This window comes from Hemibagrus wyckioides, linkage group LG10 (genome assembly GCF_019097595.1).
Source record: "Hemibagrus wyckioides isolate EC202008001 linkage group LG10, SWU_Hwy_1.0, whole genome shotgun sequence".
In the NCBI taxonomy this organism is placed as follows: Eukaryota; Metazoa; Chordata; class Actinopteri; order Siluriformes; family Bagridae; genus Hemibagrus; species Hemibagrus wyckioides.
Genome location: NC_080719.1, coordinates 12307481 through 12321945, shown reverse-complemented (window position 1 = coordinate 12321945; position 14465 = coordinate 12307481). Strand labels below are relative to the sequence as shown.

Here is a 14465-nt window from a genome sequence, read left to right as displayed (position 1 = left end):
TATTGTGGTTCAGACATAACTAATAGATATATGATAAATAAACCAATTAATAAACATAAATAAACCAATAGAGTAAAATGTTAGTAGCAGGTTGCTAAAAAAAATTTCCAAGTTAGTCACTGTGTACACATTTACACACATTCTTACAACAACAACAACAACAAAAAAGGCTACCTAAAATTGTAAATTAGGATTGAGGTTGTGAGTCAATCCAATGGGGTTTCTTGTGTAGACAAATCCAATAATAATAGCAAATTAACGCCAAGTATAATGTTTGTAGATAACAGATAGTGCTCTGTGTCTGAACATCTGATATGTAAACAACATCTGTCTGCCCAGAAGCAGATGAATCATTCATTCACTTTCCGTAAAAGCTTTTCCAGTTCAGGGCCACGTTAAATCCAGAAACTGTCCGGGAAACACAGGGCTAATGCTGGAGAACAGTTCTGGCGAATGCCTCCACATGCATCACCCACACATGGACACACACACACACACACACACACTCCATGAAAATGTGGTGCCACTGTGGTGCCCTACTTAAAAAAAAATTACAATAAAAAAAAACAAAGAAACAAATAAAAGATTTATTTTGTTGAAAAGATTGATATTGATATTTTTTAATTTTTATTATTTTAATTATTTCCATAAAGTACAACTATCGGTTTTGAAATCAGCTTTAGAGTTGTAACAGTACCTCAATGATTATTTTATAATACAAATTATATTGTTGTCCTGTACACTTACTATGTCACTAAGTATGGGGTGTGATTTTAGTGCAATCCTGTGGTTGAAACTTGTTTTTCTTAGCTTGTACTTGAAGCGTTTTTTTTTTTCTCATACTCTTCGATTTTGAAACACTTTCTCGAAAGTAGTGGCTAAAAAAATCTCACTTGGGTAATGTTCCTTCACTCCTATTCATATCTGTAAGTCTGGGAAGTCAGGAGGCCATCAGCAAGCTCTCTTATGCTGACATTCTGGAGATTTCTAAACCTGATGTGATGAAACTGATCTCCTGTGCTAATGGACAGTGTGTTGTTCTGTGCGCAGAGGAAATAGATGTGAAAGAGTAGTCAGGAAGCAGGACACACTCTGTGCACACACCTCCGCCGACTGAAGCTTGATGTCATTCGAAACAACAATTGAGACAAGAAATAGAGCATGATCTCAGGGCACATGTGAGGGAGTGTCTAGCTTTAAAAACTTGAAATTTGGTTAAATGATATTTGGATATCCTGCTTGCAATTTTTAATTCATATAATATGGTGTATGAATGAATAGTGGACAAGTACACAGTTAAACTAAAGCAGTGTTCATGATCTACTATAAAGGTCATGTTATAACCAAACAAGGTCATCTTAGCTAAAATATCTTAGCTAAAATCTAAAATAATCTGAAAAAAAAATCTAAAAATAACAAAGAAATTAGAACAAAAATCACATGACACATTGCAAAGAATGCACAGCAACTAAAGTATCTGTATAAACACAGTAATGTGACAGTAATGAGACTAACCAGATTTAAGAAAACAGGAAACAGGTGCTGGCAACAAAACAGGGCAGGGCTAAAGAAAACCAGGAAGTAAAACAGGTAGCATACAAAACTTGTAGAATTAACATTCTTTTTAAAGTTCATTATACAAAACAGTTCCTCTGATGTTTTGTAGAACATGGGCTCAAGGGCCCAACGGTGGTAGTTCATCCAGTAAATGACCCAGACACTTAACCACTTGAGCCATCACAGCCCCTATTTTAAGCTATATACTGTATGTTTATACCATAGAGCTGTAAATTCTTAAATCTGACTGGTTAGAAGGTGTTTATTAGTTTTTTAACAGCAGCTGTCACAGAAACAACTCATTATCATTTCTACAGTAACAACGAACTTACATGGACTTGGCAGATGCTACACATAAAATGGATTAAAAATGGGTGTAATTATCGGTTTGTTTAAGTTTCCTCTGAGGAGAAATGTGTGCATTTAACATTCATGGAAGGAGTCGCTAGTGTCAGCATTTTGTAACAGTCAGAGGTAAAGCTGTAACTTTAAGTTTTCCAACATTTTCAGAACAAAGGAGTATGCACTTTGCGGTTTCTACCCAAATATTGTATGAGGAGAGTGTGTAATTACACATCCTTGTCAAATCTTTCTGACAACGTATTTGCAGTCATATAAATTTACTAAAATATATATGAGGGAACTCTATATTCAATTAGCAGCACACATGACCACACCCACTGCATACACAATGATATATTTTACTAAATGTGTTTTGCTGGGTTCATGTATACACTTGATCATCATTTGGATTCCTGACCTCAACCTGATAGAACACCTTTGGGATGAATTAGAGCAGAGACTGCCTGACCTGACCAAATGCAGTTCTAGAGGAATGGTCAAATTCCCATAAACACACTCCTAAACCTTGTTCCCAGAAGGCTTTCCACTCCAAACTCCATATTTATTTAATGTGCATGTAAAGGCAGACATCCCAGTTTTGGCCTAGCTCACAGTCTCTGCTCCAATTCATCCCAAAGGTGTTCTATCAGGTTGAGGTGCAGGTCAGTCAAGTTCCTCCACATCAAACTCGCTCATCCATGTCTTTATGGACCTTGCTTTGTGCACTGGTGTGCAGTCCTGTTGGAACAGGAAGGGGTCATCCCCAAACGGTTCCCACAAAGTTGAGAGCATGAAATTGTCCAAAATGTCTTGGTATGCTGAAGCATTAAGAGTTCCTTCCACTGGAACTAAGGAGCCAAGCCCAACCCCTGAATTCAATGATTTAACTTTTGCCAATATAGTGTATCTATCTGTGGTAGAATGTTAAGAATGAGCATTTATTCACTAATGTGAATAATTTTTAACAGTGTGGCAGTTATATAAAAGTTGTCTAGATCTGTTACACCATATTGCTAGTTCACAAATGGCTGTGGTTATGAATTTTCCATCCCTCTGGTTTACAGTAGAGAAGAAAAAACAAAACATATGATTATGAGCTATTTGTAATCATTTATTTCCCTCTGGTGGTGAAAGCTGGTAGAACAAAAGGAAAAGTTCATATTTTGTGCACGAGAGTAAATCGGCTTCACGTGACCCTATTATTTTCCTTTGTACATATATTTTTAAAATAATAATAATATATTTATTTTTACTATTCAATTAATATAATATGTATTACACTTGTCAGTAGTACATGCAATCGTCAATACAAATACAAAACACACTCAATGTTGTCAGAGGTGCATCACATTTACATTAAAATTGGTATTTTTTTCAAAACTGTTTAAATGCATTTGAAAAAAAAATCAAATACATTATTCAAAAGTTCATTTATATCTTCTTTAACTTTCAGACTATTTAGGCGATTTAAAGTAAATATTTTCCTAGCACGAGGTCGTGTGAAAACATACCGCCACACAGTACTGGAGTGCAGGTTAGGTGTCCAGAGAAATTGCCAGAATAAAAATCCCGGGTCCTTCAGGCAGACCGTATAGCTGTGGAGACGAGAGCTGTCACTTTGTTGCGGATTCATTCATTGTTCCCGGTTTCTCCTAAAGCGGATTTCAGGATTTTCTTCCATCATGTTCGAGGAGGCGAGCGAGGTGTTTGATAACATGCTGAAATCGTCCTTTCCGCTGACGATTATCGTGTTTTTGCCCGCAGTGTTGATCCTGGTGTCTCCGCTCCCAGCTGAAGCGGCGCATGAATTCACAGTGTACCGCATGCAGCAGTATGACCTACAGGGACAGAACTACGGTACACACCTCCTCCGAGCACCATACAGCACTTTCTGATTATTTACTTTGTTTAAAAATGATAAGGAAACTGAACGTTTGGTCACCGTGTGTGTGTGTGTGGGTCATCAACTTCACAAATACACTTCACACAAGTCAGCTTGTCATTTAAATGCTAGCTATGCTAGCTAGTAGCTGTTAGCTGCTGGTCGCTGACTAGCATTGTGACAATATTTCATTCAAATGAACCTGCAGCTGGTTTATACACGGAAAAAGCATGGATCAGACGCTGTCCTTTTAATGTTTAATACATACACTGTCATATACATCTATAAAGTTATACCGTACAGTCAGGCAAATTTCACCTGGCCATGCAACCATTCCTCTCTTCTTCTTTTTTATTGGAACTTTTATTTTAAAAGGAAAAATATTGACGGTTTTAACATTTTACAATACAAGCAAACAAATTGCAATCCATTCCCGAATCATTTGTATATTTTGTTTATTGCACTTGCATATTTAACACAAATCATTTTCTAACATTTAGTTTGAACACAGAAACTGAGGACACACTGGGGATGTTTAGGACATATTATTATGAATTTGGCTAATGGCGCAGGAGAGGTTAACTCAGAACCTGGTTGCTTGTGCCAGAAGATTAACACTGCCATGAACGGATTGTTTAAATAAAGTTAAAGACCCCAAACATGTATCTGAATCAGTGTAGTGGTTGCAGCAAAGGTCTGTCTCTGGATTTGTACCCTGTACAAACCCTGTTAATAGTTGGTATTTTCTGTCTAACATGGCTTTGCCTTGTGTTTTGCAGGTTCGAGGAATGCGATTTTGAACACTGAAGCGCGTACGGTGGAGGCGGAGGTGCTAAGCCGTCGCTGTGTGATGATGCGACTGGCTGATTTCTCCTACGAGAAATACCAGAAGGCTCTCCGGCAGTCTGCGGGGGCCGTTGTTATCATCCTCCCCAAAAACATGTCCACGATGCCCCAGGACATCGTGCAAGTAAGAATCAACTCATTTGTGTTCAGAGACATAACGAGTAATGTTAAACGTTCATGTTTACAATGTGTGTGTGTTTTTTCTGTAGCAGTTCATGGAGCTGGAGCCGGAGCTGATGGCCACAGAGACCATTGTTCCTGTTTACTTTGCTCTGGAGGACGATGAGCTGTTGTCTATTTACACCCAGACGCAGGTGTCCTCTGCCTCACAGGGCTCCTCCTCTGCAGCTGAAGGTACGTCATAACAGCCAGCTTGCAGCACCACCAAATTTTGGATGCTGATTTGTCAGAAGCTGTTGATTTAATTTTCTGTGGCAGCTTTAACAGTAGATCACCTGCACACCACACTTCCTCTTTTTTATTCCTCTTTTTCTTCCTTCTTGTCGCCCTTTTGTTTCACATTTTCTTCCTTTTTTCTTCTTTTTTTTCTCTTTTCATCTTCTTCATATTCATGTTTCTCTTCTTTCTTATCTTTCTCATCTTTTTCTTTGTTGTCCTCTTCTTATTTCTTCTTTGTCTATATTTTGCTTGTCTTCATTTCTTCCTATTCTGTATCTTCCTTTTTTTTTTTTTTGCCTTCTTCTAAACTTGTTGCTGTTCTTGTAATTGTGATTGTTATTCTTCTTCTGCCTCCCTCCTCCCTACATTTTTCTCGATTTCCCTGAATCTCATGACATGACACATGAATTTCATGTGTGCAGTAACTGTATGATGGCTGAATAAAAGTATAAATTTGCTACTGAGACTCCTGTGGAAGTTCTCTCTCTTTCTCTTTCTCTTTCTCTCTCTCTCTCTCTCGCTCTCTCTCACGCACACACACACAAAAGGTTGGAGGTTTGTTTCTGATGTGGATTTTAATGATATTTATTTTTCTTTTCTTCAGTGCTGCTGCACTCTGCCACTGCAAATGGATTCCAGATGGTGACAAGTGGAGCTCAGAGTAAAGCTGTGAGTGACTGGGCCATCACCAGCCTTGAGGTGAGCACTCTGTTTAGCTGAATATGGGAGCAGATGGTTGGGCTTCCTTATTGGTGCTGAAATCAGGTCTTTTTCCTTGATCCTTGAGCATTTACTGGGACTATTAATATCCTTTTGGAACTTAATATGGGGCCAGCCTGGATTGTTCAGTAATCATTTGATGATATGTCATCATTACAATGCTTGTCTTAATGTTGTTCATGGTTTTCAGGGTAAATTAGCAGGAGCAGGAGGAGAAGATCTGCCTACCATCGTGCTTGTGGCTCACTATGATTCTTTTGGCGTGGCTCCGGTGAGGACTTGCGTTATTATATCACGATGTGTTCTTAGTAATGTTGTTGTTTTTTGATAAATACTTTGGCAATATAAATGAGCTGCTGGTTAATTTGGTCTCAGTAAAACAATAACCAATGGAGTTTAACTGTGAAATTAAAACTGCATAATAACAAGATCTAAATTGTCAACAAGTTTAGTCATATTCCATTTAAATACAGTTTGTAGATATTTGTTCGTGACATAACATTTGATTTATTTACAAAAGCAATCTGCATCCTGCAAAGTTCACCCTGACATCAGCAACCTGCATGCCAGTGTTGGCATCCAGGATTTATCTTATAAGACAAAGTTTTTCATGTCTACCTGAAGAGACCAGAGCAGCAGGCAGGTGTCCATCTGTCAGTCATGTTTGTCATAGCATATATTTATCCAGCTTACTGCCTAGACAAACTGAGGTGGTTTTGGCCCCATTACTGCTCAGCACTTACTGCAAGCTTAATTTGTGTCATCTCCATTGCTCCAGATGTAAACAAATTGCAGATATTTCAGTCTAAATATATTTAATGTTTTTCAAGGTGCAGTTTTCTTTTATGCCCCTCAATAATATATGTAACATTCACAATGCTTATTTTTCTTATTTCTGTGTGTGTGATGTTAGTGGTTGTCATACGGCGCAGACTCCAACGGCAGTGGTGTAGCTGTGCTACTAGAGCTGGCGCGACTCTTCTCTAGACTCTACTCTCACAAACGGACTCATGCCGGGTAGAAAAATCCACTCAATCCCTGTAGTGAATTTTAGGAAATGAAATACGCATCGAAAAAATGCCTTCAGATTCTCATGTGTAAACTGGCTTTCTTGTCTCTGTAGGTATAACCTGCTGTTTTTCCTGTCTGGAGGGGGGAAGTTTAACTATCAGGGCACTAAACGGTGGCTAGAGGATAATTTGGACCACACAGGTGTGTACACATGCTCTAGGTTTAAGTAAAACACGGTCTTATTCTGTTAGAGGAGAAGAGTCGGTGACCGTGCAACATCATGTTACAAATAGTTTTATTACTTTTATACCACAGCTATTTGATAATTATTACATTATATCTGTATTTATTAAAGAATGACGCATAGTATTTTCTTATCTGTTTAGAATTATGTTTAATGTTGTGGAATGTGTGGGTTTTTTTTTTTAATGTGTCTGTTAGAGTCCAGTCTCCTGCAGGATAACGTGGCATTCGTGTTGTGTTTGGACACACTGGGTAATGGGGACAATCTTTACCTGCATGTGTCTAAACCTCCTAAAGAAGGCACACCTCAGCACGCTCTGCTCCGAGAACTGCAAACGGTAACACACACACACACATGCATACACACATACATACACAGCTGAACTACACAAGTTCATTGAAATTCAGGAATTAATTGTTGGTAGTTTAGAGATTTTTTTTTTTTTTGCTCTGAGATGTCTGTTGTTCATTTTTATAAAATGCAATGTCAGTCTACATTAGATTTGTACCTCTATGCAAAATTAAAGACCATAGGTTAAACTAAAACAATATATCATCATCCTCATTGAGATCTAAGCTGATTGCCATTTTTGCTTTATTCTCCTGACAGGTTGTATCTCAGCAGTACCCAGAGCTGAAGTTCTCCATGGTTCATAAGAAAATCAACCTAGCCGACGACACCCTGGCGTGGGAACACGAGCGCTTCGGGATCCGTAGACTTCCAGCCTTCACGCTCTCGCACCTGGAGAGCCACCGCGGCTCCTCTCGGAACTCCATCATGGACATAAGGTCAGTGGTGGCTGTTTTGTCATCCTGTCCATCTGTTTCCTTATGTAATGAGCTAATGCAAGGTTTTTGTGTGTGTTTAGGAGTCATGTGGACCTGAAGAAGCTCAGTAGGAACACTAAACTGATTGCAGAGGCTCTAGCACGAGTCATCTACAACCTGACTGAGAAGGTGAGGAAGCTTAAAAGATGTTTTGACTATAATTCTGCAATTCCCATATTACAGCAGGTATATCACTGAGAGGTTTGTTTGTCAGTAGAAATGCTAAAGGCTGGGTATTTGTAGGGCTATCCCTTTTTTTTTTTTTTTTTTTTTTTTTTGAATATACTAGAATACTCAGTCCCCAAAGTCTGCTAGACTATTTCCACTATAGCCATATGATAAAAACGCCTTCATGAATTGAACATGTGAACTCGCGGACAGCAGGAAGTATTTCCTACATCTGAACCAAAGAAGAACAGCGATCCAACTTAAACTCTAATATTGTTTGCTAGAAAAACAAACCTGACTGAGATCAAGAATGGCTCTCTATTTATCTACAATATTAGTAAATAAAAATGATTAATAATATACAAATAAACAAGGTTGTATGTTTGGCACCGTTCCACTTGTCTGTGCCTCTCTCAGACTTTCTGCTTCCTCATTCATAAATCAAATACGACCAAATACATACGCTGCTTTTTAGATGATTTAGGGTCGCAGTTGTCCGCCCAAGGCAGTTCAGCTGCTTGCAGTTAGCTTCCATTTTCATATCATAAGTTTAATTTACTGATGGGTCAAGAGGGCATTTAAAACTTTTAGGGTGCCCAGTGCTGGATCAGATGCTAAACAACAAAATTAAAAGCAGACTAATGTATTTAGGCTGCACATTAATATTCTCATGGGCAAATTATAGTTAGAATTTGAATTTTTCATGTCATGCAAAAGTGATAGCCAGAGTTACTTAATATGTCATAAAAAAATACTTTAAAATAAGGTGTTATTCAGTATAGAGCATACATGGATTCAACTGTTTAAACTACATTATAAAGTCACACCGCAGTCTTTTACAGTGGTGTACATGAACAAAGTCTGGGTGATATGGGTATTTTTTGTATGATAGCGAGATAGATACTTTATTCATCCCAAAGGGAGATTCACTATGATTTGCATAGTATCAAGTAAAACGTACAGCTTTACCTCTGACTGTTTCAAAGTGCGACTGCTTAACTGCTTTTGTTTAACATAAATGTTAAACAAAAATCTCCTTATAAAAGACTTTGCCATAGCAAGATTTTTTAAATCCGTTTATAAAGAGCATACATCATACATGCACCGTAAATGATCTGCTAGTATAGAAACCATATTGTAATAGAATGGAAGCATTCACACCCTAATCAGGCATAACATTATGAGCACTGAGAAGTGAAGTGAATAACACTGATGATCTCCTCATCATGGCACCTGTTAGTGGGTGGGATATATTAGGCAACAAGTGAACATTTTGTCCTCAAAGTTGATGTGTTAGAAGCAGGAAAAATGGGCAAGCGTGAGGATTTGAGCAAGTTTAACAAGGACCAAATTGTGATGGCTAGACGTCTGGATCAGAGCATCTCCAAAACTGCAGCTCTTGTGGGGTGTTCCCGGTCTGCAGTGGTCAGAATCTATCAAAAGTGGTCCAAGGAAGGAACAGTGGTGAACCGGCGACAGGGTCATGGGCTGGCCCGTGTGATCCGATCCAACAGACGAGCTACTGTTGCTCAAATTGCTGAAGAAATTAATGCTGGTTCTGATAGAAAGGTGTCAGAATACACAGTGCATGACGGGTCAGGGCTGTTCTGGCAGCAAAAGGGGGACCAACACAATATTAGGCAGGTGGTCATAATGTTATGCCTGTTCAGTGTATATAGTACATATCATATAAAACGTTTATCAGTAATTTATATTAGACTGTGTGGATGCAGCTAGAGTGAACACTGGACTAACAGCATCATGTAAATCCCACAGGGCACTAATGGAGGTCTGGAGATCTTCACAGAACAGATGGTAAGTGCATGACTCTTGACTCCTCTCTTATCACTTCAAGCATGTCTGTTTTGCAAGTTGATGTACTTGTTTCAAGACACAGCATTAAATGTAAGAACCTGCCAAAAGAATCTGGGTTCTTACTTATTTTCCATCGGCATGAAAGTTTTTGACTCTTAATGAAGTGGTGGTGTATTTAGTCAACAATAACAAGAAGAATAAAATTCCTTATTGTGATGAAATTAAGCAAAAGATACTTTATACAAATTTAGAACAAACATACATATTAAAGCATGTTTTTAGCCAGGTTTAATTTATTTGTGCTTTAGGTTAATTAAAGCTTACTAGTTTTTTAAAGAGATAATTATTAGATGGATGTCGACTTCAGTAACAGAAAAGAAAAAGCGTTCATTCATGGTGCCATTGTTGAACTAGAAATAAAAACAAATATATTGCAGAAAATAAAGTGCAAGTCCTAAGGTTTTAACCCAGATTTAAAAACAGTTCAGTTTTGAGCACATCTGACTTTTTCAGGATGTTTATTCAAGTTGTGTGTGTAGTATAAACACTAAATGGCTTTCAGACTAGGTCTTTTGTGTGTGTGTGTGTGTGTGTGTGTGTGTGTGTGAAGACTCGCACTGTGTAACCAATAGTCAAGTGACAAGTGCTGCCAGCTCCTCCCATCTCAAAATACTGTTCTTGAGCACCAACAGAAACAAAAATGGAAATCTGGAACTGCTCATTTCCATCAGCTCTTGCTCTTATAGTACTCTGTACTTGTGGATTCAATTTTTTCTTTATATGTCAGATTTAATAGCTGAGGTTTAATAGCAGAGGAAATTCCAGCGTTAGCCCATGGTAATTCAGAGAGCTACTTTTAACTCCCCAGCAGCCGCTATATATTTACAGTATTGCAGTAAGGCAGACGAAGATCCGTTTGCTGGTGATTCAGCTGGAAAACATGCGTTCTGCTTCGCCACATCAAATCACACACGCTGTAATTAGCAGGTGCAGGAGGATCAGCTGCTCTCTCTGGTCGACTGGTTAAGCGCTCAGCCACGAGCCGCCCAGCTGGTGGATAAAGACAGCAGTGTGGTCAGCACCCTGGAGTATTACCTCGGCCGCTACCTCAAAGACGTCAAAAGGCATTTCATCAAAGCAGACAAGAGGTATGTTTAACACGAGCATCTCATCATGATGCCTCACAGTCATGTGTGTGTCTGTGTGTTTAACTTCCATTTACTCACACACAACATTTTCTCCTAGGGATCCTGAGTTTGTCTTTTATGATCAGCTGAAACAGACGATGAATGCATACAGGTGAATATCGAACACCAAAGACACACAATCTGTAGAAGGATTCAGTGGCATTTTAACAACGCATCAGTTTTTGTCAGTACATCATAATGTTTCTCTCACTAAAAAGGCAAAATTAGTAGACAAAAGTAGCTAATAATGCACTATATTTCTAAAGGTTTTGGGACGTCTGCCTTTACATGCACATGAATGTAATATGGAGTTGGCATGGAAGGCTTTCCACAAGGTTTAGGAGAGGGTTTATGGGAATGTTTGACCATTCCTCTAGAAGCAGATTTGTATCAGGTTGAAGTGAAGACTCTGTGCAGGTCAGTCAGGTTCCTCCACACCAAACTCCCTCATCTGTGTCTTTATGGACCTTGCTTTGTGCGCTGGTGTGCAGTCATGTTGGAACAGGAAGAGGTCATCCCCAAACTGTTCCCACAAAGTTGGAAACATGAAATTGTCCAAAATGTCTTGGTATGCTGAAGCATTAAGAGTTCCTTTCACTGGAACTAAGAGGCCAAGCCCAACCCCTGAATTCAATGATTTGGAGGGGTGTCCCAAAACTTTTGGCAACATAGTGTAAATAGATCCCTTTGTGTTGAACACCATAGCTGTCTGCTTCACACAAGCTGCTTTGTGTCTATACACTTTTATTGAGAGTTAAAGGATAGGTGTCCCCCCCCCCCATTTTTTTTTAAACATCAAGCAGTAAATGGAAAAGAATTACAAATAGAAACAAAAAGTTGTAAGTGGGAACTGAAGAAACTTCGGACCACATGGACCATAGAATTGGTCACAGGAATCATTTAAGATGATCGTTTGGATTTGTCTGTTTATACCATCATACCTCATTTGCATAGAATTCAAATATGTCATGAAGGTACACAACAGAAAATGAACGCTTTCTTGTTTGCTAGTTCAGTATAAAGGAAGAGTTGGGTTATTATTTGCCATACTGTATTTCTTTAGGTAATATTGTCCACATAAACAGATAAATGTGTTGGTTAAAACACAGACAATTTGAAAGATTATTCCCTTTACCTCAGGAGTAATACACATTGTCGACTCTGATGTCTGTCTTTGTGTATCTATGGCTACACCACCTTCTTTCTAAAATCATTTCAGAGTAAAACCAGCCATCTTTGACCTCCTGCTGGCGCTGTGCATTGCTGCATATCTCGGGATCGTGTACTTGGCTGTCCAGGTGAGTGGAAATAAATAAAACACATCAGTGACTGGATGGTATGATGCAAGGATTATGTTTCCTAGCATCATGTCCTGTAGTGTATTATTGTCTTACACCACAGTATGAAGCTGTCAGAAAACATAAAGTTGCAGCTTTACCTCTGATTGGTACAAAGTATTGACACCCTCCATAAACACTGGTCTTTTTAGCATCTGATATACAAGTTCCTGTAAATTTAGCTTTTTATTATAGCAATGATAACTTATTAGAATCAGCTCATTAAATATATATAGAGCTGTGCTTCAGAGCTTCTGTGTTACAAAATGAACCAACACCTTCTGACCATTCAGATTTGTGATTTATATCAATGATTTAGCTCTTATTCCTAGAAAGAGGCTGACTTGATTGACAGACTTTTCTCACAGCACTTGAGGCTCGTGCATGTTTATGCATACACCAAAATATTGAGAGCCAGTCAGATATTCTGAAGCGTGCATCCAGAGACCTTCAATAAGAGGAGAAAACTGGATAAAAATAAAATGTTTTACTTTTATTTTTGTTTTGCTTTAAGATACAAGAATGAACTGCATTTCTCTTGCAGTGCATTATGGGTAACACCGTCTGGGTGAAAATGAAAATGGATGTTGATGGAGATATTGTTTGAACAGATTGTGTTGTCTGTGATGCACTTGAATGCTGTATTGATCTTTGTGCACTCCCCCCCCCCCATCTTGCAGCATTTTGGTGTTTTGTACAGCATCCTTCGCCGGGTCACAGCATCACGAGTCAAGCAGCATTAACACCGCTCTCTTCTTCCCTGCAATATGAGGGACTCCTGCAGTCCCACAATGGAGCCAAGCGTGTGATCATTTATTTTTTCTCTCTCTCTCTGACATCTCTTTTCTTCTCTTCTGTTCTCTTTTTTTTTTTGGAAAATGGAACATCATGTCTAAAGTGTTTTGAATTTGCCTGCTTGTCCTCCTCCATTCAGGGACAGCTTTTTCTTTCTTTGTTTTTTTTTTTAGTCTTCCTTTCTGTCTAACACTGCCTCACTCCCCCTCTGCCTCAGTCTGAAGCTAGTGAGATCTCTGCCAAGCAACAGTGAGTCGTCTTCTCAGGCAGCTAAAGTTAAAATGGGCCAAATCGCAGTTTAAGCTAGACAGAGAAAGCTGGTCAGTTTGGACAATGTGACTCATTTCAATCCAGAGTTTCTTTAGCATTAGTTAGTACAGATTGCTAGACATCATCATCATCCATCCTGATTTTGCAGAGTGATCAGCTCCACCCTTATTGAGCAAGGAACACCTAGATTAAATCTGATAACCAAGTCTGCTTGTTTTCCTTTTATGTGATTGTGTTGCTTTTTCACTACCATGGTTTTGTTTATACATTTATTCCACATGCACATTCTACATGTTTAGAACATAACATTTGTACACCCTTTACAACAAAAATGCAAAGCTGTCACGAATTGTTAAGTAAAAAATGTGGGTTTTTTCCCCCCCTTACACTAGTAGACAGTTGTACTTACAACACTAATATAGCATAAAGTATTTTACCCCATTTTTTTTCAGTCAGAAAAACAACTAGATGTTCTCTAGCGACTTTGAGATTGAATCTCAAGACCCGCCCTGCCCGAGAGGTCAGCTTTTGCAAATGGCTGGTTAGATTTAATCTAGGCTCTTCCCTTGTTAACTCAGGGAAACTGTCTCTCAGCAAAATCATCTAGTCATCCTGTAGAGTAAAAATAGAATATGAAGTTGTGTTATTAAAGAACCTGAGTATTAATTTCCTTATTAATAACTTGATCCCTTTAGCTTTCCATCAAGTTTCTTACATCCACCTCTTCAGATAGCCATAACAGTCTGCTGAACGACACAAACACGAAATATACCTCGTCCTTCCTTTCCGTTGTTCTACTCCTCACCGGAGCTGGAATCACTCTTTCATATCTTTCAGCGAGAGCGGGACACTATTTTCCCCTGCTTCAGGTCTTTCTGCTGTTATTTATGGAAGCGGATGAAGCTTCACCTTGCACTGATTTTACACGGTTTCCTTTGTTTTGCTGAGATCTAAAGGTTTTGTTGGCTGTGTGAACCTGTGTACAAAAACTTTTGATTCTTGCAGCAAAATCAAAATAAAGATTGAAGACAGGTCGAGGAATAAAGTGATTTGTTGAAATACATT

The 14465-nt window shown here is 38.7% G+C and overlaps 1 protein-coding gene across 3 annotated transcripts; it reads left to right on the top strand.

Annotated features, from left to right (window-relative positions):
* Positions 1 to 3464: 3464 nt before the first annotated feature.
* Positions 3465 to 14463, top strand: ncln (nicalin). Of its 3 annotated transcripts, none has more exons than XM_058400444.1 (15): positions 3465 to 3756; positions 4561 to 4751; positions 4840 to 4981; positions 5631 to 5725; positions 5937 to 6017; positions 6660 to 6763; positions 6870 to 6958; positions 7199 to 7338; positions 7611 to 7789; positions 7870 to 7957; positions 9773 to 9811; positions 10796 to 10959; positions 11057 to 11110; positions 12218 to 12296; positions 13016 to 14463. In XM_058400444.1, the coding sequence occupies exons 1-15, from the start codon at positions 3582 to 3584 to the stop codon at positions 13076 to 13078; spliced, it is 1683 nt and encodes a 560-aa protein (XP_058256427.1). In that variant the 5' UTR covers positions 3465 to 3581; the 3' UTR covers positions 13079 to 14463. The 3 variants fall into 3 exon arrangements, with proteins under 3 accessions (XP_058256427.1, XP_058256426.1, XP_058256424.1); XM_058400443.1 differs by having other exon boundaries at positions 4837 to 4981; positions 10799 to 10959; XM_058400441.1 differs by having other exon boundaries at positions 3466 to 3756; positions 4837 to 4981.
* Positions 14464 to 14465: the final 2 nt, after the last annotated feature.